This window comes from Apodemus sylvaticus, chromosome 11 (genome assembly GCF_947179515.1).
Source record: "Apodemus sylvaticus chromosome 11, mApoSyl1.1, whole genome shotgun sequence".
Lineage (NCBI taxonomy): Eukaryota > Metazoa > Chordata > Mammalia > Rodentia > Muridae > Apodemus > Apodemus sylvaticus.
This window is the reverse complement of record NC_067482.1, coordinates 57,754,017-57,779,198: the sequence shown is the minus strand read 5'-3', so window position 1 is coordinate 57,779,198 and position 25,182 is coordinate 57,754,017. Positions and strand designations below refer to the sequence as shown.

The following is a 25,182-nucleotide window of genomic DNA, read 5'->3' as shown; positions in this document are numbered from 1 at the left end:
CTTCTTGCCTCGGGGCAGCCAGACTCTGGACTAAGTGTTGACCCTCACTGGAACTCTCAGGGTCAGGACCCATTACCTCCTTTTACAGCTAAAAAATATTCCCCAGATTGTCCGTGGTCACCTAAAAGGTAAGTGACAGCCGTGGTCTGATCATTGAGAGTGCAAGGGCAGACAGACTGAGTAGAGGGCTGGGTGAAGGCTGCACTTTGGCGTGGCCAGCTGAGTGACAAGCTTTGCTCTAAGAAAGTGGAACATCTCAGTGACGCTAGCATATATCCTCAAACAAGGCCGATGGTTAGCATCAGAAATAAAGCTTCTAGTTCCAACACAGACTTTGTTATGCAGCCTTTTAGGTAAAGTTAGAGCCATTCCCAAGACCCACCAACACGAGTGTGACATAACACGTCTTTCCCTTGTCATAATGAAATGCCACAGCCATAGGGGCCTCTTGAGGGTAGCCTCGAGGAAACTTGCTTTTATGACTTTCTTGTTCCCGACTGGAATACCTCAGCCTGTATCTTGGCATCCATTTGTTTGTTTATTGGTTAAAGGAGCTTAGTGAATGTTGACTCATTTGAGTGAATTTTCTTTTTACTTTCTAGGTAGATTATGATAATCATGCACTTTACAAACATGGAAAGACAGGTCGAAAACAGTCTCCTGTCCGGATTTTCACCAACATTCCACCCAACAAAATAATCCTTCCATCAGAGGAAGGATACAGGTGAGAGCACTTTGAATTTCCCAAGTCACCTGAAAATACACATCTATGTACCTAACAGTAAACTGCTTTCAATAGTGAATCATGTGGTTCTTATATTACCCTCAGATTTGGTCCCTAATTTCATACTGAATTGAATTCTGATTACCTCCAATTTTTGGAGCAAGTACCTTGTTTGCGTTTGTCGGTTCTGTGAATCTCAATGAATACTTGCGGCTCATTTCCCTATTTCTCTCTTTAGATTTTGCTCCCTCTGTCAGAGATATGTCTCTCGTGAGAACCAGCACTGTGTGCATTGTAATTCTTGTACATCCAAGGTATAGTTCTCATGTCATCCATTTTTATGGAAGGGTTTGTTTTATGTTAGTTTGTTAATTTCATCACTTTTAAAATGTTGTGTTAATACTTGAATTCATGTGTTTTATTTCCACCTACCCTTAATACAGTAGTATTTTATACTTAATGATAAGTTCATGGGCTTTTAAGAAGAATCTTATTTTGTGTGTGAGGTGTGTGTGTGCGCGCGCGTGCGCGTGTGCGCGCGAACACGCACATGAGCCATGGCGCATGTGTGGAGGTCAGAAGACAACTTGCAGGAGACAGTTCTCTCCTTCCGCCACGTGGGTTCTGTGAATCCAGTTCAGATTCTCAGGCTTGGGGGTGAGACCTTCACTACTGAGCTGTCTCTCCAGCCCTAAAACAGCCTTTTTAAAGTACTTAATTTCTTTCATCACCGTAAATAGCTATTTCAATCATTTTCATATGGTACTTACGAAGAGTGTTTCAAATAAGGCACTAAGTGCTGAATTTATATGTCTGTTAAGGGTAAAATTATGATGTTTCAAATCAGGCTTTGGACCATTAGATGCCATTGCTGTTCTGATGAAGTAATGGTTAGTGACATGTCCTGTGCACGTTTTATGTGCTAGGCTTGCTCCTAAGAGCTTCGCATGGGTTAACAAACACATTCAGTCCTCAGAACTGCCCCGAGGTAGGCGTAGTTACTCTCTGCTCCTTTACAGCTGCCGCAGAACAAGGGATCTGCCTCCTGTCGATGGGTTTAGCTCTTGTGGTTTTCCTAAGAGCCTTTGTTTTTAAAATGTTTTAGATTCGCAGCACAGTGAAACAGAAGGTACTGAGATATACTTCCTGTCCCCGTCCATCCCTGTGCACAGCCTTCTCTCACTAGTGTCCTGCATTGGAGTATACCTTGTGTGACAGTTGAGGGGTTTGTGCTTTACTCTGAGGTTCACTTTGGGACTGTGTGTTCTGTTGATTGGTCGAGTATATAATGTCCTGCTTCTGCCCTGTGGGCTTAGGAGTCACGTCACTGTGTTCCTTGAAAATCTCCTGTGTACTATGTAGTCACCCTTTCCTAACCCCGGGGAAACTGATCTTGTTACTGTCTCTATAGTTTTTCTTTTCCAGAAAGTCATGATACTGGAGTTACACAGCACGTGTAACTGCTTTTCAGACTGGCTTTTCTCACTTGAAACGGCCATTTAAAGCTCCTGTCTGTCTTTCTGCGGCTAAATCACTCATTCCCGATAGTGACTTCCCATTGTCTGGGCATGTCTCCGTTTGTAACCATTCACCCAATGAAGGACATCCAACTCTGGACAGCTCTGAGCAAGCTTCCTTCTTGCTTCTCAGGAAGACGGGATGACCTTCCAGCTCCGTTGATCATTTTCACTGAGCCTCGTCAGAAAGAACAGATGGAGTTTAGCTTGGTTAAACAGCACAAATTATTTTCCAAAGAAAAGTTTATGTTCATGTAACTGTTAGTTTCGAAATGGTCTACATTATGCCCAGATTGTATAAAGTTTAAAACTGAAACAAAGCTCGGTTAGAAATGAGCGTGTGGGAGGAGAACTAAAGCCAGGGAGACAGGGCCTCAAGTCCGAATGCTTCTGTTCCGCGGCGGAAGGAGAGACCAAGGCGGCAGCGGAGGCCGTGCTGCCAGGTCTCTGGGGCTCCAGGGGCCCCCAGTCCTGACCAGAAGTTGCTTTAATATTCAGAAAGTGCACACATGTGTTGAATGTTCTTTTCTAGGTGTGCTTTATTTCACAGTTAAAACATTACTCAAATAGTAACCTGTAATCTGTCTCCCTAAATTACACGAAGCTCTCAGATATGAATTTCATTAAGGACTATGTAGTATAGATAACCTGAAATTAGGGAATCATTAATTCTCTTGAAATTTTCATTTGCGTCCTTCTTTGTGAAGATTGGATGGCTTGAAGAGAGTGGATTTTCAAGATCATTTGGATAAATCTAGTTTCATAGTTAAGGAAATTGAGGCCCATCAAGGAGGCATTTGAGTTAAGTGGAGAAATGCATAAATTAAAATCAAAGTATTTAATTGTGAAGCCCAGGAAAGGAAGAAATAGGGAATGAATAATTTACACATATTTTAATAAGACATTTTAATTTTTAATTGTGGAACTTGGCTTTTACAACAAATTGAACATTTTAAAATTTGTTTTTGTAGGACGGCAGGAAATGGAGCCATTGCTTTCTCTGCAAAAAGTGTGTGAAGCCTTGTAAGTCTTTGGCTGGGTGTTTGAGATCCTGGGAAAACATTTTTGAGTTCTTTTTCATCTAAGTGGTATTGTTTTTTCAATAAAATAATGTAGAGATCGACCCTGACTTTTATAATGACCAGCGCTATGTTCTTCCCAAGGAGAGCTGCGGACTGCCAGTCAGTGTGGCTTTTGGCTTTACTTCCATCAGGCTGTGTGCCTCCCAGCCAGCTGTATTGTGGCAACGTCTGACAGGTTGACACGCTGGTCAAGGGCTGAAGTTGTTAAGTTATAACAGAAGACACTGGTTGATGTGGGATTCAAACACTGCTCCTTGGTCTCTTTAACCAAAAGCAGATGAGCTAAGCAAATCAGCCACAAGATATGAAGTACATTATTCATAGTAACCTACCTCAGAAGCTAGTAAAATGAAAAATCACGTTAAATGAAGCTCTTCTGAAACTTGGGTTTTCTTTTCCAGCCTGGCTCCATTGTAACACCTGCGATCGCTGTGCGCTCCCGGACCATTCCTGTTCGGGGCCTAAAGATGGCTGCTTTATTTGTGGGGCGCTGGATCACAAACGCAGCACTTGTCCCAACATCAGCTCTTCTCGGAGAGCTAACAAGTGAGTTGAATTCTTTTGCTTTCTGGAAAAAAAAGATTGCTCACGTCAATTTTCCCAGGAGCAATCTACAGAAGTGCAAAGCTTTCAGAGGACTCAGGCGTGCTAAACGTTACTCTGACCATTACGGGTTATTTCGGTGGATTGCAGGGCAGGCACTGAGAAAAATAGAGTGTGCGCGTCAAGGAGCCCGGCCTCGACAGGTTATACACCAGATAGCCAGGACCCAGGAGGAAGTGGCTACCCTCACATCCCCTGTGCTTCGTGCGAAACTGTCAGGGTGACAGTTGAGACTTGTTGGGCTCTGTGGGGCGATCAGATGCAGACACCTGGTGGCGGAGGAGCTAGTGAAGGCATTCTGCTGGAAGGAACACGCCATTTTGTAGCAACAAAGTGTGAATTCCAAAGCAGAAAAGAGCTGAATTTGTTGCATTCTGACTGGAAGCAGTTATGGGTTAATGTGGAATTCAAACGATGCCTCTTTAGCCAAATTAAAATGAGCTGAGCAAACCAGCCACAAGATTGGAGGTACACATTATTTATGTTAGTACTAGTTAGTTCTGAAATTCTGTCAACATTTACACATGCTTTTTACTTAAATATTTAAAATGTTAATCTTTTTCATGATTGTTTTCAAGTCTCCTACCAACATTTTCATTGATAATGCAGAGCAAAACTCAGAGTAAACTGAGTCCAGTCAGTGATTATAGCATGTTTAGGAAAATGACCAACTGGGCTAACGCAAGAGAGCAGCCCAGCGGCCCTCTTGAACTGTGTGTGGGTGATTTGCCTGCATGGCTGTCTGCATCACATGAGTTCCTGGTGTGTGAGGAACTCACAGGAGAGCATCAGATCCCCTGGAACTGGCCTTCCAGACGGTTGTGAGCCTCCAAGAAGGTGCTGGAAGTCGGCCTGGGTCCTTTAAACTCCTGAGACATCGTCTCTCCAGCCTCCGAATACACCTTGTTTAATAATTAAAATTGATGATAGGAATCATGTCTTCTTGTTTCAGTGATTTAAATTAAAACAAAAATAGAACTTTGCTACATACTGCCTACAGATTATTAAATAGCTAAATTTAACAATATGTGAAAATTGAGATTATGGTTAAAAAAATTTCCCTATTTTATTATTTGTGATGAAATGAACAAATAATATAAGAGGTATTTGAAGTTTCAGCTACTATAATTATATTATAGTTATTGTCTGTCTTATTTATCTGTTTGTTAAACCAGGTAGGACATTTTCCATTTAGGTCCAGCCATTGAGCTATGTTTTCTATTTAGACTGGGTTTTGTTTTGTTTTTTCATAAATTTACTTTGTAATTATTTCTACTGAGTAGTTCAAGGTAGAAAAATAAATTTTAAAAATTAATTAAATGCATTTTATAATTTTCCTCCTTAGAGGCCTTATAACAAACACGGCCCGTCTACCTATTTATTGGTCAGGACGGTCGCATCTTTTACAGTGTGATTTTGAGTACAGTCAGGAGTTAACATGCTGGCCTTTTAATTCTGTGAATTAGTGTCTATAAAAACGGAATCTTCATATTGGTGTGAATTTTAATTTTAAGACAGTTTTGCTGTATGGCTCAGGCTGGCCTGGAAATTGAGTTCCCCCACGTGCTGGGCTCACAGGCCTGTGCTGCCATTCTGGGGTGACATTTACTGATGGACTACAGGCTCTCTCAGTAGGCTCTCTGTTGAAAAAAGCTAGTCTAGACTGGGTTGTGGTGCACGTGTTAAATCACAGCCCTGGGAAGCAGTGGCAGTCAGAGTTCAGGCCACCCAAGGCTACATTGTCCCTGATGGAACCATTTTTTTTTTTTAAAGCTAGACTTTTGTTGGAGTGTTTAGTGACATTCTGTTTCGGGGATGGGGTGGACAGAGACTGTCTTTCAGTATTGGATTTTGTCAACTTTTATTGAAAGAAGAAATCCTTTGTGGCACAGTGCGCCTGTCTATGATCCGCAGGTAGGGTTGCTTTCTTCATCCAGAGCACTCTGCTTGGCTCAGTTACTCCTCTCCAACAAACAAACAAATGAAACAAAACAAAACAAAACAAAAACCAGAAACAAAGCTCTGCATAATGAGATTGACAAAAATATTTTAAGATATTTATTTTTATCTTACATGTTTGAGTGTTTTGCGTGTACATGTGTATGTGACCATGTGCCTACCTGATGTCTTCAGAGGCCAGAAGAGGCCCTGGCACTAGAGTCAGGTGGTTACAGCTGTCACGGGGTGCTGGGAATCAAGTCCAGGCCCTCTGCAAGAGCACCGAGTCCTCTTAAGAAGCCACCTCTCCAGCCTGACAAAATGCCCTTCTTTATACATGGCAATGCTTTGAAGGTGCATTTGAGCACGCGAGGCATGCAGGGTTTCAGCCCTGCACACTTCACAGCTGTCTGTTGTAGTCTGTTTTCCCATGGTTAATTTTCCTTTAGATGTGGACTGGAATGGTGCTGGCTCCCTCTTGTGGGGAAAGCTCATTCTGTGAGTTACATAAATCCCTAGGTTAGAGGACAAATACTAAGTCAGTGTAATTTTAAGCAAACTAAAATGAGTAATTCTACTCAGCCAGCGCAGTTCGTGTTCTTTGCTCTTGAAGGTTTTGTTTATTTACATTACAACGGAACGCTTTTTAAATTCTTTCCTTCTGCTTATTCCCTAGTGAAATCTGGTTTATTTTTAATCCTGCTTATGAATAGATGAACCAAAGAGAAATTTAAAATTTGAATAGAGACACAAGGCTTCATTAACTTTTCTATTAGAGATTATACTTTACTCCATTAAATTTTCTAAGTCCTCACTTATCAGGAAATTTTTCTACCTTAAGGAAATGACTGGTTGAGAGAGAAAAGGTTTATGTAACACACAAAGAAACAATAAAAAATGACTTTTATTTTGAGTTGGTGGGTATTCTCAGTCCATAGTACAAACTATGGAAGATATAAATCATCAGAGTTCTGCTAAGTGGCCAAGGAAGACTTGAAATAACTGGCGTTCATGGATGATCCTGCAGGGCTGCCATTTTACTAGCGGAGTAGTCACTCTCAGGTGAGTCTGAACACAGATTCCAGAGTCAGGCTGGCTCTGCCACTCTCTCCTTGGATGATTTTAGGACTTCAGAGCCTCGCGTTTTTTACCTGAAAAAAAATTAGGGAAATACCTACCTAGTGTAGTTTCCTAGTTCCTTGAATTTCAAGACCATGTCCATTCTGTTCTGTATTTCAGCAACCTATGCTAAAAGAACAGAAAACGAGGCCCAAGCCCGAGCAGCTGGGGCGTAGTCTGCTGTGCATGAAGACATTTTCCCGGGTTTTATCCTGGGAAGATCAAGAAGGGCCTAACTTATTTTGGCTCTCAGGAGTCATGGCTTCTGCCTCTCGACAACTGATGCTGCTAGATAGTCAGGGCCATTGCCAGATGTGCCCCGTGGCATGCTGTGTGTACCAACACAGTCCTTGATAGGGCAAGTGGCACGGCTCTGGTAGTGTGGAGAAGTGACAGGCGGTCATGACTCTTGCCATCACAGGCTGCTGCATCTTGGTGCAGAGAGCGGCAAAGCAGAGGATCTGTTCTGTCTGCTGTGGTGGGTTGCAAAGCGGCCCGGCCGTTCCAGCCTGTTCATTTAGAAGCTTGTATTCAAGACGCTTGGGATGCAAAAGCCAGGTGTCCCTTGAGGTGCTAGCTGGCACTTTCATACCTGTGAGGGAAAGCAAGATTAGCGTTGAGGCTTTAGGAGATGGGCCCTCTTTAATGTGGTCAGTTTTTCTTTTCCTGTCGTGCTGTTTCATTTTTCTGCCCCTGCTGACTGCCGCATGTATTAATCCCTTTCTAAAAAAAAATGTAATTCAGGGATTTGGAAATGGAAGTGCTGAGTCGAGCAGTATAAATGTAGCAAAAGAGACAAGCGCATTGGTGTGGCTGCTCACTTCTGTGGCGTGTCTGTCCTGAATAGCTTCTTCTAAATCTGTAGTCACCATCTTTTAAAGAAATGTCTTCGGAAACGTTTTTTTTGCGTGATCAGGCCTCTGTCTCTTTCCTTGTCGTCATGGTTAGGACCCTGGGGATTTATGCTTACCGCACAGTAAATTCTTTCATGTCCTCTATTTTCCTATTTGGATAGCCAGTTAATTAAGCTTCAGCATAATTACATAATTCACTGTGCTCATTCCATAAAATAATTTAGCACCTTGCTTTTCAGGGCTGTCAGAAAGCAGAAGCAAAGAAAACGGAGTAAGATAAGAAGGGAGGCACTAAAGGACAATCCATGAATCACACATCTGCTTCACGAAGAAGGAAGAGGAGGGAAGGCCCATCAATATCCTCGCTCCTAAATGTCCAGTGACTTGAGAATAAGCAAGATTTATAGTCCAACCTTTGATGCCATTTTCTCCGAGTGCCACACGGGACTTAAATCCAGCTGCTTTCAAAGGTGTGCCCCTTCCTGAGCCTGGTAATAGGCAGGTGGCATTTGCTGGCAGAGTCCCTTCAGCTGCCTCTACAGACTGGGGAGCCTCTTGTACGCAGCAGGTGGCCTGGCTCGCTCTCTACCTGCTTTTCCACTCTTTAACTCCTGACCAGTCTTTATTTTGTCTTCTTTTGTCTGAGAAATGGACATATTGCATATGTTTACAATACCAGATAGAAATGCAAATGAAAATCTAGAGCTTACCTCGTGTCCACTGAGCTTTTATTTTTATTTAGGTGTGAAACTCTTGTTAAATGACCAAGCAAGACATTAAAGCACATCCGGTCCACAGCCCATGTGGCCTAACACTGAATCGTAAGCACACTTAAAACACTGTGAGAATTTCTGTGTGACTTTGGTCATAACTTGTTCTCACAGACCTTGAGTAGGAACTTTGTAGATGATGTCATGTTGCAATGTCAAAAGTTGGACACACCCAGACTCTTTCAACAAAAAAGTATCATACATAATTATTTATAGATTGGATCTGGAGATGGTGGAGGAAATTGTTATTGATGCACTGTAAAGATAAAAAAGATTGCAATTGTTTTATTATTAAATCTTTATTTTTCAGTACTTTTTTCAGTTATTCTTATTTTTTTTAACATTTTACACTTGGTTGTTGTACATGTGCCTGTGTGTACCCATGCATGCCACAGCACTCCTGTGCAAGTCAGAGGACAGCTTGTGAGAATCTGTTCTCTCCCATGGCGATTGACCTGCGTTGTCAGACTCAGGGGCGTGTGCCTTCACCCACCTCACTTGTCCGCACCTGTCTGAGTGTGGGGTCACTCAGATGTTGAATGAATGTTTAGGATGGTGATCTCACTGACACTTTAGGGTTAGGGTCCTAATCCCTGCTATAGGCTTACCTCTTTGTGAAAGGAGTTGGTCACATAAGGCAGGAGAGTGATTAACCCCTTCAGTCAGGTACTGAGGAGCACTTCCTGGCTGTGTGGTCTTTATCAGATCTCCTCTAAAAACCTCAGTGTCTTCTTATATATAGACATATATACATACATGTATGTGGTTTGTGATCTCTGTGGTGAGCAGGCTGTGTGACCGCAGAGGCCAGATGGTCATCTTCTTTTAGCCCAGTTTCCTAGCACTGAAGAGAGTGGTTCTGAATCATAGAACCAGCAGTTCATTGCTCCTCTTCTCTGCCAGCTTTATCTCTTCAAGACTGAATGGTTGTAAATGGATTCGTTTGCATAATGACTTTTCCTGTTCCTAAACAGCTGGTGTGGAACTCACTGTGAAGCCTCTTGGCTTGGTAGCCGGAACCCTGTGAGTTCTCTATCTACTCCCTATAGCCCAGGACAGTTGGATACTTGATGTAAGGCATTTAAACATGGTGCAGATCAAATCAATAGTAGTAAACATCAGGTGACATCAAAAGATAAGTCAAGGGCTGGAAAGATGGCTCAGCAGTTAAGAGCACTAACCACTCTTCCGAAGGTCCTAAGTTCAAATCCCAGCAACCTCATGGTGGCTCACAACCATCAGTAACAAGATCTAATGCTCTCTTCTGGGGTCTGAAGTCAGCCACAGTGTACTTACATATAATAAATAAATAAATATTAAAAAAATAAGTCGATTGCTTATTGGGTGCAAGTGCTTGGTATGCAAGCCTGCTGACCCGCATTCCTTCCCTGGAACCCATGTAAAAAGTCAGATGTGTAATTCAGTATTCCTATGGGAGGTAGAGACAGAAGAATTGCCAGTCACTCTTGAGCTAGCTAGCCTAGGGACCTATGCAGTAGCAAAAATAAGAGAAACCCCCAATCAAGGCAAGGTGGAAAGAGCTGACTTTCATACACATTTCTGGCATATGTTCCCTTGCTCACAGGTACATGCACACATGCATGTGTATACCCCCAAATACATTTTATTTTTATATCTATCTTCCATCCATTCATCCATCCATCATCCATCCATCCATCCACCTATCTATGTGTGTGTATATATGTGTGTGTATGTATATATATTTATACATACACACACACACACACACACACATATATATATATATATATATATATAAAATATATGTATTATATATATTTAAAGGCTAGTTAAGTCCTGGGACTTAAGCTTTAAGAAAGTCCTCTCTTACCTCCCTCCGTTTTGTGTCTACTTGTTTGGTTTCTGTTTGGTAAAAACCAGGCAAGTGTGTTGTATGTGTGTGTGTGTGTGTGTGTGCTGGGTTCACCCCCAGTTCCATCCTGTCCTTGTATACAGATGACTGTGATGATAGAAGGAGCAGGTCTGAGACCTGACCTGGACAGCACTGAGTTCCCCTCCCTGTTTTCAGCCTGGGTAGGGTAGGGACATTTCCAGACTTTACTTGCGTCTACCTAACCATGGTATCTATTGAGTTCTTTGAAACTCAGATATCTGAGGGACCATGACCACTGAAGAATTGGGTCCTGATGGCCAGTCATCATTTGTTATCTTTATATTCCTTAAATTTAAGATACTATCAGTTATAAAATAGATTGTTCAGCTATCTGTCATGGAATAGACCTGCAATCTGGCTGTTCTAGAGGCTGATGACGGAGGACTGCTGCAACCTGTGGTTAGGCCTAGCCCATTCCACACAAGGCATTCACCATTGATGGTATCCTCGCTTTCCCTAGGGAAAAGGGACAGTGCTTCACACTAGTACATACTAGATTTTAGATTTTCTGATTTGGGAATTATTGAAATGTAGAAAAATTACATCTTAGCCTTAAGGAAGCTGTGCCTTAGTAGCAGTCAAGAGCCATGTACTCCGAAACTCTGAGGCATGGTGACGCATGCCTGCCTGCATGTAATCTCAGCGTTTCTGAGATTATAATCCTGTCCTATTGAGTAAGATCAAAAGTTCAGGAGCACCTTGGGCAATGTAGCCAGGCCCTGCCTCAGATTCAGAGCGATGGAATACAGGGTACGGATACAGCTTGCTTAGTGGTGTGCCTGGTATGAGTAAGGCCTGGGTTTAATCCCCAGCACTGAAAAAAATGAAAATAAGCTTTAAAGAATTACTCTCCGGCCTCGAGTGTTCAGTCGTTAAGAGAACTCGATGTTCTTCTAATCAGCCTAAATTCAGTTTCCAGTGTTGGTGTTGGTGTCGTTAGTTAGTTAGTTTGATTTTTTATATGTTTGATTTTTGTTTTAGATTTTTAAAGACAGGGTTTTTCTGTGTAGCCCTGGCTGTCCTGGAACTCTGTAGAAGAGGCTGGCCTCTAACTCAGAGATCTGCCTACCTCTGCCTCCTGAAGACTGGGAATAAAGATATGTGCCACCACCATCCAGCTGAAATTTATTTTCTTAGGCAATTAAAAATAAATGGTTTAGTGAATCTGTTCTTACATTCAGTGAATACTAATTTTAGGCAAATAACTGGTGTTCTCAGAAGTAACTAATGGAAGATTTCATTTGTCTCTGGGACGTGGGGTATGAGAATGGGGTCAGTGCTCTGACCAGACATTTGAGTATCTGAACATTAAACAGATATCTGCTTAAGACAGCAGCAGATCTCTACGCTTTGAAGATGGAATTGTAAATGAATGATATCCTATCTTGTTTTCTATCTCTGTGATAAAGGACATGACCAAAGCAACTTGGGAAACAAAGGGCTGCTGTGTGCCAGTTCGTCACTGATCAAGTTAGGACCGAAACTCAAGCAGGAAAGGAATTCAAAATCAGCCACTGAAGTAGAGGCCGTGGAGGAGCGCTTTCTGGCTTGCTCTCCATGGCTAGATGACTCACCTCGCTTTCTTAGACTACCCAGGAAAGACTGCCGAGAGGCAACTCTATTTGGGCTTTCCCAAATCAATCATGAACCAAAAGGATGCTCCACAAACTTATATGCGTTTAATATATATTAAGGGCAGCATTTTCTCAACTGAGGTGAACCTCTTCCAAGGTGATCCTAACTCGTGTCCAGTTGATAAAAAACTGCCAGCACAATATTTCCATGTAAATTTCATTCCACTTATATTACAAAATTAGTGGTACGGGGGTCAGGGAGATGCCTTAGTAGGTAATGGCACTTGCTACCAAGCCTGAGCTTATAGTTGGAGCCCATGTGGAGGAAGAAGAGAAGCGATTCCTTCCAGTTGTTCTGGAAGGTCACACACACTTCCACAGTTATACACAAAAAAGTAAATAAAATGATGCTTATTGTGCGTGTGAGGACTGTTGGTAACACGGTCTAACAGTGACTGTGCTGGAAGGGCACTGGAGCCTTGAACTTTGTAAAAATGAACAGCTGTGCTTTGGGAGTAAAACGTAAACCAAAAACCTTTCATTGGTGCCTACCTGCTTCAATGTAATGTAAAAATAAAATCTGAAAAGCAGCCTACAGAGAGTGCTGATTTGCTGCCCCCTCTTTACCATGCACCCATTATCTTCTCCTATAAAGCTAAGAGGCACACACATCTCTGGACAGTGAAATAAATTCCAATGTGTGTGTGTGTGTGTGTGTGTGTGTGTGTTCAGGGACCTTAAATCCTTCCATATGTTAGAGTAACTTGGTGTACTTTATTTTAGCTCTGTACAGATTAGAAGCTGACAGCAGAAGTCTCTTGCCTTCATTGAGTCTGACTGGATCTGCACCACACAAATGACCTCCATTCTTGAGAAGCTGGTGTGCAGAATAACATGTACTAGTCAGTGCACACAAATACCAGCTTAGGGAATACTGTGTAGGAGAACACATTCGGTCTCTGCTCCCTGGTTACGTTCCACAGGAGGCTAGTGTGCTTGGAGCTGCACGGGTAGAAGGAACACTGCCACCAAATGCAAAGGGAAAAATCCTAATTTCACTTATTTGATGTGATTTTAATCAGAACGTTTAATCAGAACGTTGAGTTAAATTTCTTGAGGGTTCGCTAAGGAGGTCATCACAATAAAAAGATAAGGTGGTTACTGTTTGGGGTCAGGCAGGAAACTAGCACCCACGTGACTGAGATCTCAGCACCCTGAGAGGTGGCTTTTAGGTGACCCACTGCTCAGTTCCAAGGTTCTGAGCGTTCACTTTCATGTCACTCTGTAAACTACAGAGCTGTGCTGTTAAATGTGCACCCTAACACAAAGTCTCTACTGGGCTTTTTTTGAGACTTCTTCTGTCAATGCAATTAATATAAATCTCTTTACCTTAGATTAGGTAGACTCTTCAGACAAGGGCAAAAAACAGCCACAATCTTCACCAAAATACCACAAAAACAGTCTCTAGGTGACATATTGAAATTCTTCTCCACTGAATCCTCTTGAGCAAGGTCTGCACAGTTCAAATCAATCTCAGCAATAAAGTCTTTCATATTCTTACTAGGATAGCCCATTAAGCCCCACTTAAAGCATTCCACTGCTTTCCAAATACAAAGTCTCAAAATCCACATTCTTCCAGACAATAGCATATCATAGCAATACCCTACTTCTGGTGCCAGCTTCTGTCTTAGTTAGGGTTTTACTGCTGTGAACAGACACCATGATCAAAGCAACTCTTACAAAGGACAACATCTAATTGGGCTGGCTTTCAGGTTCAGAGGCTCAGTATGTCATCATCAAGGTGGGAACATGGCAGCATCCAGGCAGGCATGGTGCAGGAGGAGCTGGGAGTTCTACATCTTCATCTGAAGGCTGATAGCAGAATACTGACTTCCAGACAGCTAGGATGAGAATCTTAAAGCCCTCGCCCACAGTGATACACCTACTCCAACAAGGCCACACCTATCCCAACCAGGCCACACCTCCAAGTAGTGCCAACCCCTGGCTGGGCAAAGTATATTCAAACCATGACAGATGGAAACAGTTTTTTTTTTTTTTTGCATGCATGTGTATGTATTCAATTTATTTATTTTTTGTTTTTTATGTCATATCACCAGTACACAGATTCATGGTGTTCACATCTGACAATATTGTCATTGTGCATATTATATAATTGCTAACTCAATGATTTCCAAAATGTCTTCAAGAATTTACAAGTTATTTCAGCACAAAAGGATATGTGGACATTTTAAATCATAAAGTATTTCAATATATACATTCAGCTATCCAAACAGATATATATCTATTAATCTACAAAAATGTAAGCCAATACAGGCTGCTCATGATTTGTGATGGTTCGAGAATCCTTTGCACAATTTATGATGGGAGAATGTAACTAACATTCAGTAGAAACCATTCCAAGTGTTTCCCATTTGAACTTAGCTTGGAGTAGCAATGCCTGAGTATTACTCCCTTGCTGTTGGAAGCAGGAGCAGTGGGGCACAAGGTGAAGCGCCCGGCTCACTGCAGTGCACCCTGAGGCTAAAATGTGGTATCCGGCTTCCATGTGTATATGGGCTTTCTGTTGTTTTTGTTGTTATTGAAGACGGGCTTTCTGTTGTTTTTGTTGTTATTGAAGACCGGCCTTAGTCCGTGGTGATCTGATAGGAGGCATGGGATTATTTCAATCTTTTTGAATCTGCTGAGATCTGTTTTGTGACCAATTATATGGTCAATTTTGGAGAAAGTACCATGAGGTGCTGAGAAGAAGGTGTGTTCTTTTGTTTTAGAATGAAATGTTCTATGAATATCTGTTAAATCCATTTGGTTCCTAACTTCTGTTGGTTTCACTATGTCTCTGTTTAGTTTGTGTTTCCATGATCTGTCCATTGCTGAGAGTGGGGTGTTGAAGTCTCCCACTATTATTGTGTGGGGTGCAATGTGTGCTTTGAGCTTTAGTAAAGTTTCTTTTATGAATGTGGGTTCCCTTGCATTTGGAGCATAGATGTTCAGAATTAAGAGTTCATCTTTGTAGATTTTTCCTTTGATGAGTATGAAGATAAGTCCTTCCTTATCTTTTTTGATAGCTTTTGGTTGAAAGTTGATTTTATTTGATATCAGAATGGCTACTCCAGCTTGTTTCTTGGGACCATTGCTTGGAAAATTTTTTTCCAGCCCTTTACTCTGAGGTAGTGTCTGTCTTTGACACTAAGGTGCATTTCCTGTATGCAGCAAACTGCTGGGTCCGAAACAGGTTTTTGTTTTGTTTTGTTTTGGTTTTGTTTTTTTGGGGGGGGTTGTTTGTTTGTTTGTTTTTTGTTTTTTGTTTTTTTCGAGACAGGGTTTCTCTGTATAGCCCTGGCTGTCCTGGAACTCACTCTGTAGACCAGGCTGGCCTCGAACTCAGAAATCCGCCTGCCTCTGCCTCCCAGAGTGCTGGGATTACAGGCGTGCACCACCACCGCCCCGCCCGAAACAGTTTTAAAAAACAGTACTACAGATGATAAAATGTATACTAAGAAGGGTGCTTTCCCAGCTTGCAGAATGGTTTTTATACTTAAAACCGTCCCCCAGAGCTGTGAACAACATATTCACTATTGATGTTGCCTGAGCAGTGTCTCTCCACATTTTCTCACAGAATTGAATGCTTAGATAGCCACAGAATAAATCCCGTTTCCTCTTAACTGTGGTGACTTTGCTATATGTGATCATTTAAATAGGGTGAGGGTGCGAGCACTTTAACATATTTATCTGTAAACAGGAATCATTCAGTGTTTTTTGCTTTTTTAAATGGTGATTTCTGTCCAATGTTAATTTACTAAAATGCTGCCTGATAGAGAGGGTTTGTTGTTGTCGTTTTAAATTCTGCTGTGCGTCCAGGGCTGAAAACTACTGAGTGTATGCCAAAGGAGGTCCAGGGTGTGGATCGGGAGTTTTGATTAGTGCCTAAACCTAGAACAAAAGGGATTGTCTACACAGCAGCGAATCTCTGAGCAAACGGAAAAGATCTGGAAGGGTTCCTTTCTTGCTGGGCACCAGGCAACCGAGAGTAGCGGATCTCCTAAACAGCAGAGCTCGCTCCTCCCTAGCCACGCCCAGCCACGTCCTAGCCACGCTCCGCTCACTTCTAGCCCCGCCCCGCTCACTTCTAGCCCCGCCCACTCCTGCTGTAGCCTAGGCCAGCTTTGCCTTAGCCACTCCCTCGCCCCGCCCACCTAGCTCCGCCCTACATCAAGTCCCGCCCGAGTTTGCAGCCTCCCCGCCCCACCCGCGCGCTGCCGCTGTGCCACTCACTTCCTCTCGCGAGGACGTCCAGGCGTCGGCGCCGGAAGCTTCCACGGAGCGCGGAGGGCGGAGTGAGAGGGCGGGGAAGGCCGCTGGCTAGGAGTAGGCCGAGTTTGCGACTCTGGCAGGTACCGCTGCTGGCAGGGCTTTGCGCCAAAGCTTTGTGGCCGGGTGCTCCGGCGGCCTTCGCGTGAGCGTCGTTGCAGGGCCGCACCCATGCTGCGCTTTCCGACCTGTTTCCCATCCTTTCGGGTGGTGGGAGAGAAGCAGCTGCCCCAGGAGATTATTTTCTTGGCCTGGTCACCCAAGCGAGACCTCATTGCTTTGGCCAACGCTACAGGCGAGGTAAGTGAGCTGGTGAGAGTTCGCCTTTGTGGGACCCTCGAGCCTCGGTTTCCCCTTTCGCAGACATGGCGAATCACACATCTATCCTGTCCCTACATCTCAGCGTGGCTGTTAACTCTAAGAGAAAGTGTGAAGGACCGTGCCTTTCAAATATGATGTATATTCCATTTCCTGTATGTCTAGAAGAACAAATTCTCTCAAGTTCTGCACACCCAGGTCTCCATGAATTGATTTGGCCAGGGATGCAATACCAGACCCTGCCCAAAGTTGGCTTTTCAGATTAGAGAATAGAGATGAACTGTCAAGTCCAACTGGAAATGTGTGTGTGTTTGTGTGTCTGCAGTTGCTATGGAGGATGTTTGGTTCCAGGGTTTTACATCTTTGCAACATCTAGCTATTTAAAAGATCTTTAAGTTGAAAGGCTGATGCTTCACAGGATTGCAGACAGAATGTGTATGAACATGGTCAGTTAGCATTTCTAACATTAGAGATGTCAACACGCGTTGTCAAGTATAACTAGAACCATACCCAACTTTCTGTGGAGGGTTACTATTACCTGGCAGCCATCTTGAACCCTTCATCCATTCCACTTAACACCCTCACCTATGTAAAACTAGGTGGTAAGGAAGTCCTGGCATCCAGGGCAGCTTAGTGTGCCAAATTGCATTATCGTGTGTCACGGCTCTGCCTCTAAGATCCATGGTGGCCTAGCTGAAGCATGGGCTAAGAGTGCAATCATTATTGTTGTTTTACTGTGACACAGCTCCCTCTTGGTGCAGTTTGTGTCACTTCTTTTGTTGTCTTGGACAGGATTCTTAACCTTTTCAAAAAAGTCAGTTTAAAAGATATGAAAGTCGCTGGAAATGTGCCTCAGCCATCAAGAGCACTTGCTGTTCTTATAGATGACCTGGGCTTGGGTCAGAGCACCCTCCTGGGTGCTCACAACTGTCGGTAGCTCCAGTTCACGGGAGAACTGATGCCCTCTTCTGGCCTCCTTGGGCACTGATTCCACAACTGTGTTAAAAATATATACATGTAGGCAACATACTTGTACGGGTACTTAAAGAAATGAAAATGTGTAGAGTACAGGGCTAAATTGGACCTTCAGAGTTCACCCATTTCTTTGAAAATGTCTTACATTCATTTGGATACTGTTGTTCTGTAGATAGCAAAATACTCAAAAGTAGTAATTAAAATTTGTGTTCTGTGGGTCTAGGTTCACTTTATTTCTGCAGATGAGTTTGCAGCTTTCTGCTATCATATCTTTTCGTCTTAGGTTTTACTGCATCGCCTTGCGAGTTTTCATCGAGTTTGGAGTTTTCCACCAAATGAAACTACAGGAAAAGAAGTGACCTGCTTGGCCTGGAGACCAGATGGCAAACGTATGATAATGCTATAAACATGTATCTTTTATTTTCAAGAAGTATATTCTAAACTTCTTGGTACATTTTTCTTGGTGTATTTTAGAATTATGGTTTTGTCTCTGTTACATAGGTCTTACTATATAACCCTGACAGGCCTAGGACTCACTATGTAAACCAGACTGCACTGGAACTTACAGAGATCCACCTGCTTCTGCCTCTCAGGTGCTAGGATTAGGACATGTGTTACCTACCATATCTGGCCCTTTATTAGAATTATAAATACTGGTTTGAGACTTTTTTTCTTTATAGAATGTTTAAAATATTTTTCATGAAAGTCTGTTGGCAGGGATAAGTCTTCAATGAGCCCTGGCTTTGCGGCAGATTGGATCAAAGTCTGACACATTTACAGAATACTTGGCTTTGGCTCTCTCTGCTCTCTTGTCCTCTATCATTTGATCCGAGTGCTGTACGTCTGTTCAGTGCCATCACAGCCTTTTCCGGCCCCAATTCAGTTAGTTCTAAATGTGAGGATCATAAACCCTCTCTATGTAAGCAAGTTTGCCACTAGTGAGGAGCCGCCCACAGGGCCTCTCCATTTCCAAAGGTCGTCTTCTGCTGCTGTTGTGACTCAGATCATTCATCTTCTCTGTGTGTGTGTGTGTTATTTTTTTAAATTGATAGTTTCTTGAGCAGTTTTTCGCAGTGTTATAATAGTAAAATGCTATGGGCTGCAGTCTGTAGTTTATCAGGGTGTCCAGCTTGTGACCTGCAAGTCACCTAGGGTTCTGGATAACATGGATGTGTCCCAACACAAAATATTTAACATGCACAAGACATTGGGGGTTTTGTTTCTTTGTTTGTGGAGGGTTTCTTTTTTTTTTTTTAATTTCACTTTTTCTTTTCTTTCTTTCTTTTTTTTTTTTTTTTTTTTTTTAGCTAATGTGATTTCATAGTTCTCTAATGTGAACTTCATAGTTAATAACATTGTATCACTGTGGCAAGGGGTTGAACAAGCCTGAAGGTACTTTAAGAAAAAAATAAATTACCTTTTCAAAATGAGTACATCCTCCTGCTTGCTTGCTTGCTTATTTATTTATTTATTTTATAAACATAAGTACTTAAAACTTGTTTGAAAGCATATCACCTAGAGATAACTGTTTTGGTGAGCAGCTCTGAAAGTACTCGCTGATAAAGTGTGTGTAGAGATCTATGCTCACTTGTGCACTTTTGATCTGAATTCGTTTGACACATGCTGTTCTGATAGGTTTTGTTCAGGCCAGTGTGACCAGGTTTGCTGTGTGAATGTTAAATGAACACTAACCACTATGTCTCCATATTACAATTTACATCTGTTGGCCATGATGCTATCCCATGGCCGGCTTTCAGCGTCTGTAAGTAGTATGGAAGCATTCCGAGCATGTGGGATTAACTCCTTAGATGAATTCCTAAACAGAATTCCCAGGAATACGTTAAGCATAGCCATTCTCGCCTCCTTTTTCTCAGAAGACGAATGAGCAGATAAAATCAGAGGAATGGGGGCCAGTGGGATGGCTCTGTGCAGGTGACAGTGTTTGCTGCCAGACCTGAAAACCTGAGTGTGATCTCCAGCATCCCCATGGGGACAGAGGAGACATGAGTCCCTGAACTACCCTCTGTCCTCCACACATGTGCACAGCACACATTTGTACCTGTAAGCACTCACAAATAAGAAAATAAATGTAGGGGTTGGGGATTTAGCTCAGTGGTAGAGTGCTTGCCTAGCAAGCGCAAGGCCCTGGGTCCGGTCCTTAGCTCTGTTTAAAAAAAAAGAAAAAAGAAAATAAATGTAATAGAGGAATTTGCCACTCAGGCCCCAGGTTAAACTCGGGACCTCCTGCATGCTCTTTTATTTACTAATTTATTTACTTTTCATAACATTTTTATATTACTTTCTATTTAGTAATTATTTACTTTTATTTTACTGATCTGAAATTAGAGGTTTTGTTATTGTTTTGTATTTTGAGATAGAATTGCACTTTGTAGCCCAGGTTGGCCTTGGGCTCATGACAGTTCTCCTCCCTCCTACCCCAGGATGCTAGAATTGTAGGTCTGAGCCACCACACCTGAGGTATGAAAACAAATTTTTTGAGTAACACTTTGAGGACGTCATTATTCATCTAAAAGTATAGGATCTCTCAGAGAATTCATTAAAACCAAATGTGTATTAAAATGTGTCTCGTATGAACAGAGTGTTTCATGTTTTTGTTAGAAAGCAATCGGTTCAAGTGTTTTAAGTGTTTTGAGAATGGTGGCTAGAGCCCTGTCTGGTTGGTATGCAGTCCTGTATTTGGAGAATGGTGAGGCCGGAGGATTACTGACTCTGAGTCTGAGGGATATAGCTTACTAGTAGAATGTGTGGCAGACTGTAGATTCAGTTTCCAGTACAGAGAACAAACAAAACCTTTTAAAGAAAAAAAAACAAACAAAACAACAAAACAGGCTAGTCTAACCCCTCTCCTCAGGCAAAGTCTTGTAGGGGAGTGAGGTGAAACTCACTGGTTAGCTTCGAAGCTCTGACGTTGTCTATGTTAGGATGGTAATGACTTACTATAGAGGAGCTAATTAGATAATTCAGGCACAGTCAGAGGACAGATTCATAGCGTTCAGTCATCTTGCTTCTTAGCATGGGGTGGAATTAAGAGAATAAGAAAACTTCAAGAAAACAGCACAGGAACCCCTTCTGTCTGTGTATGGGATGTCTCTTGGTGCTATGGGGATAATCTCCTTGGACCTGTTTGATAGTTTCTTGTTAACAGAAGGTCCCAGTCTAGAGACTTTGAGATGTAAGTTAATAAATAAAATCCGTGGAAAGGGAGTAGACAGATCATTTTTTCTCATTTATTTATTCATTCATTCACTTTACATCCCAGTACCAGCCCCCTCCTCCAATTCCTCCCTCCCTTTCTCCTCTGAGAAGGGGAGCCCCCTCCTCCCACAACACATCAAGTCCTGTGGGAGCAGGCATATCCTCTTGCACTAAGACAGGACAAGGTGGCTTATTTAAGGGAACAGGCTCCACAGGTAGGCAGGTCATATTTGAACACTTGACAGTAAGCTTAAATAGTGGGTTTAACTATATGCAAAGATCTCTTTAGTTTTAAAAATACTACTTGCAGCAGTAGGCACACTCATAAAAGTCTCACCAGCATGGCTGCTTACATAGGATCTGAACAAAGAAAATCACAATAAATGCATTAATATGGACGGGGAAAGTCCAGGAGGCCTCAATCCCTCATGAAGAAGTACAGGCAATAAGGAATTTGAGTGCAGGAGAAATATCTTCCCCAGGGAAGAGCACACAATTGATTATCCAATACCAAATGGTCAGCCTTGAAAATGTCCATACAAGTAACATGCAGATTGAACAGGTTGTATATATGCATTTAGGGATATGTATGTATTTATAAACAACAATTAATAGAAAAAGAGGCCATGAATTTGGAAGAGCGCAGGGAGGACTGTGTGGAAGGACTTGGAGGAAGGAAAGCGAATAGGAATAGGAAATGATGAAATTATAACCTCAAAAAATAAAAGCTTCAAGGCAAAAGCAATTGTTTTTTTTCCCTCAGGAGCAGCCAGTGTTCTTTTCCGAGACAGGGTTTGTCTGTGTAGCCCTGGCTGTCCTGGAACTCACTCTGTAGACCAGGCTGACCTTGAACTCAGAAATCCACCTGCCTCTGCCTCCCAAGTGCTGGGATTAAAGGCGTGCGCCACCACTGCCCAGCTTAGCAATTGTTTTGATTATATTTAATTATATTTATTTATAATTATATTTATTTATTTATCATGATATAATAATTATATTTATTTATGGCACAGCGGTGCCTGTGCCATAGCACGTGTGTTGTGTCAGAAGATGGCCTGTAGAAGTCGTTTTCATTCTTTCACCATGTGGCTCCTGGGGCCTAAACTCAGGTTGTCAGGCATAGTGACAACTTTTTTCAACTTCTGAGCCACTGGCCCTCAAAGAAGAATTTTTAGGTATTTAGAATGTATTTGGAATAGAAAAGTGGATAATAAGTGACATGCCCAGATACTTTTCTGAAATGTTATGCTAACTTATCCTGATTATTTCTTCACTTTGTCTGTAGTCTTGGCCTTTGCTCTTGCGGATACAAAGAAAATCATTTTGTGTGATGTGGAAAAGCCTGAAAGCTTACACTCTTTCTCTGTGGAGGCCCCGGTGTCTTGTATGCATTGGATGGAAGTGACTGTGGAAAGCAGGTAGAGTATCCCGGGGTGTGCGTGTGTGGGGACGGGGACAGGACGGGATGGCAGTGGGGGGTGATGACAGTGGATGGATTCAGGGTGACTGGAGAAGTTCTCAGAGCTGGTTTCTCATGTTATTTCTCAGACATGTCTTTGCTGTGTGGCTAGTCCACTCTCAAACTTGAGATCCTCTTGCCTCTCAGCCTCCCAAGTGTTGTATGGATTGTAGACATATAGAGGTACTTCCAGCTAAAATTGTCGTTGTTTAGAGTGGAGGTGAGTGCTGGTGCAGTGAGTGTGTATGCTCGAGTTTGTAGTCTGAGTTATGAATGTGAAATGGTTGTGGCTTTTTACTATTTTATTTGTGCGTGTGCTCTGTTTCGTGAGGAGCTTCGGCCTATGTTAATGGATATTCCTAGGGCATGAGCACTGCTCAGCAGAGCACACAGCCTGACAGCTCCTCCCGTTTACTTGGCTGGTGTCTTTTCCTTGTTGTTTGGAAAGTAATGCTTGAGTTATAGTGAGGAGGGTCACCCATGACATCGGCTCGCATGGGAGAAAAAGGGTTTTGAAAATATTTTTTCCCAATAGTGTTTTCTTCCTGATTTTCACTAAATTACTATCAAATGAAGTTATAAATCATGAATTTTAATGGACAGCTTTCTTAAGTGTGACCTAAAAAAAAGTATGACAAGGATTTAGCCTGAGGTTTGAAGTTCCTTATAGAGAAACCAAAGTGATTAGCACATCTTCATATAAGCAAGGATTCCAAATAGCTATGATTTTCTAGAAAAAAGGTGTGTCTTGTGATGTGTGTCCTAGCCCAGGTCCCTGCTTCTTAGCCAGCGCATTTCTAAAGGCTTAGGAACGAACATTCCAGGGATGCTTTAGGCACTCAGGCCAGCACTGTGTGAAAAGCAGGATTTCCAGGTTGCTACTTTTTCACTTTCTCATTCATTTATTTCCAGCTGTATTTGGGAGTGGGATTGAAAAAGAAAAGGCAATAAAGGTATTTCCCATCCACACATGGTGGTACACACCTATAATCCCAGCTGTCAAGACTGTATTAGGAAGCTGGGAAGATGGCTCAGCAGTTAAGAGCACGTGCTGTCGTGCAGGGGATCTGAGTTTGCCTCCCAGCATCCACGTGATGGCTCGCAAGCATCCATAACTCTAATTCCAGGGATCTGATGTCCTCTTCTGAACTCCTCAGCTCAGGAACTATGCGTACACATTTTATACGTAGATTCATGCAGGCAGAACATGGATACACACAAACCCAAAAGAATTAAAAATTACAGAGTATTTCTGGATTAATGGTATAGTTTCATATACCCCCAAGACTGCTACATCCCCAAGTCTGCACGAGTCATAGAACCAGTCATTAAATGATAAAATAATCTCAGTTGTTTTAAATTACTATTAGTACTTTGTTTTCTGTGATTTCTTAGATTAGAATTCAGAAATTATAAATTCTCAGTCTACCCGAATATTGAATACATATAAATATATTTCATATACTGACAAAAATATTTATTAATATTTTTGTCAATTACAATTACTCAATATGTAAAGTGAATAGGCCAGTTTGTCATTTTGTTTTGAAACAAAACAAGAAAACCAAAACATGCATACAAATAAGTTGGGTGTCCCAGCCCTTTCTGTTCATATATGGGGTTCTTAACAGTGTTTTGCAGGGTAACTTTTTTTTTACATGTATTTATGTGATTATACAAGTAAGAATCTCTTTTAATTGCATTTTTAATGGAAAGAAAAGTAGAATTTTTGCTATTGTGTAATGCTTGGCTCTGTTTCTTTTAGTGTTTTAACATCATTTTATAATGCTGAGGACGAGTCCAATCTTCTCCTGCCTAAACTGCCCACATTGCCAAAGAAGTATGTATCAGTGTTATGTCTTTGAAACGAGCCTTGCCAATTTCTCTTCTGCTTTTAACATAGTACCAGTGTACTATGGTTTCTCACAAGTATACCTTATCTGTTTTCTCCTAGTTACAACAGCACCTCAAAAATATTTAGGTAAGTATACCTTTCTTATTTTCGAACAAGGTGGTCTTTTATTATTTGAAAGTTAATATTGAAGAATGACCCAATTTTTGTTTTTATTTTAGTGAAGAAAATTCTGATGAAATTATTAAGCTCTTGGGAGATGTCAGGTAAATCCTACAGATATCTTATTTGATTTCTCAAAGATAGTATTTTTTATCTGAGGCAGTTTTCAGAACTGAATAGTTGATTCTTCACCATGTTGCTTCCCTGTTGGCATTGAAATCTCTGAACAGCATACAGATGGGATGGCAGGGCCAACTGTGTGACCATGTGACCATTGATACTTCTTTTTTGGTTTTTTAAGATGGTTTCTCTGTGTAGCCCTGGCTGTCCTAGAACTCACTCTGTAGCCCTGGCTGGCCTCGAACTCTGAAATCCGCCTGCCTCTGCCTCCCAAGTGCTAGGATTAAAGGCGTGCACCACCACTACCCGGCTGATTTTTCTAAATTTTAGTAATATTCTAGTGTATCTTAAGAGGATAGATGTACTAGAATTTCTAGATCTAATTTAAAATTTAATATAATTTTTATCACCTTCATGACAGAACTGATGGCACTTTGTGTTAGCTGGTAAAAGATCATTTTGTCATTGATTGTACATAAATACAGCTGATGCCATATAATTTCATTGTAAACAGAATTTTTTAGGCTCTTGGAAGTCTTATTCTTTTGAAAAAAAAAATGTAATAGGCCTTAGAAGTAGTGGACTTGCTGCAGTCACATCTGTGTGCAGTGCAGCTGTAACGTAGATTACCAGTCCTGCCTTGGTTTAAGAATGT

At 41.9% G+C, this 25,182-nt stretch overlaps 2 protein-coding genes across 5 annotated transcripts in view; both read left to right on the top strand.

Moving 5' to 3' along the window:
- Zcchc4 (zinc finger CCHC-type containing 4) overlaps positions 1-8,924 on the top strand; it is a 41,802-nt gene extending 32,878 nt beyond the window's left edge. For all 4 annotated transcript variants that reach the window (XM_052198968.1, XM_052198969.1, XM_052198967.1 and 1 more), the window contains 5 exons: positions 603-724; positions 963-1,038; positions 3,213-3,264; positions 3,725-3,869; positions 8,077-8,924. In XM_052198968.1, the coding sequence (XP_052054928.1) occupies positions 603-724; positions 963-1,038; positions 3,213-3,264; positions 3,725-3,869; positions 8,077-8,146 (465 nt within the window). In that variant the 3' untranslated portion in view covers positions 8,147-8,924. The remainder of the gene's footprint in view (positions 1-602; positions 725-962; positions 1,039-3,212; positions 3,265-3,724; positions 3,870-8,076) is intronic.
- A 7,490-nt stretch (positions 8,925-16,414) lies between these two features.
- Anapc4 (anaphase promoting complex subunit 4) overlaps positions 16,415-25,182 on the top strand; it is a 31,523-nt gene continuing 22,755 nt past the window's right edge. The window contains exons 1-6 of the mRNA XM_052198498.1: positions 16,415-16,725; positions 18,002-18,107; positions 22,220-22,352; positions 24,159-24,233; positions 24,348-24,374; positions 24,467-24,511. Coding sequence (XP_052054458.1) covers positions 16,597-16,725; positions 18,002-18,107; positions 22,220-22,352; positions 24,159-24,233; positions 24,348-24,374; positions 24,467-24,511 — 515 coding nt within the window. The 5' untranslated portion in view covers positions 16,415-16,596. The remainder of the gene's footprint in view (positions 16,726-18,001; positions 18,108-22,219; positions 22,353-24,158; positions 24,234-24,347; positions 24,375-24,466; positions 24,512-25,182) is intronic.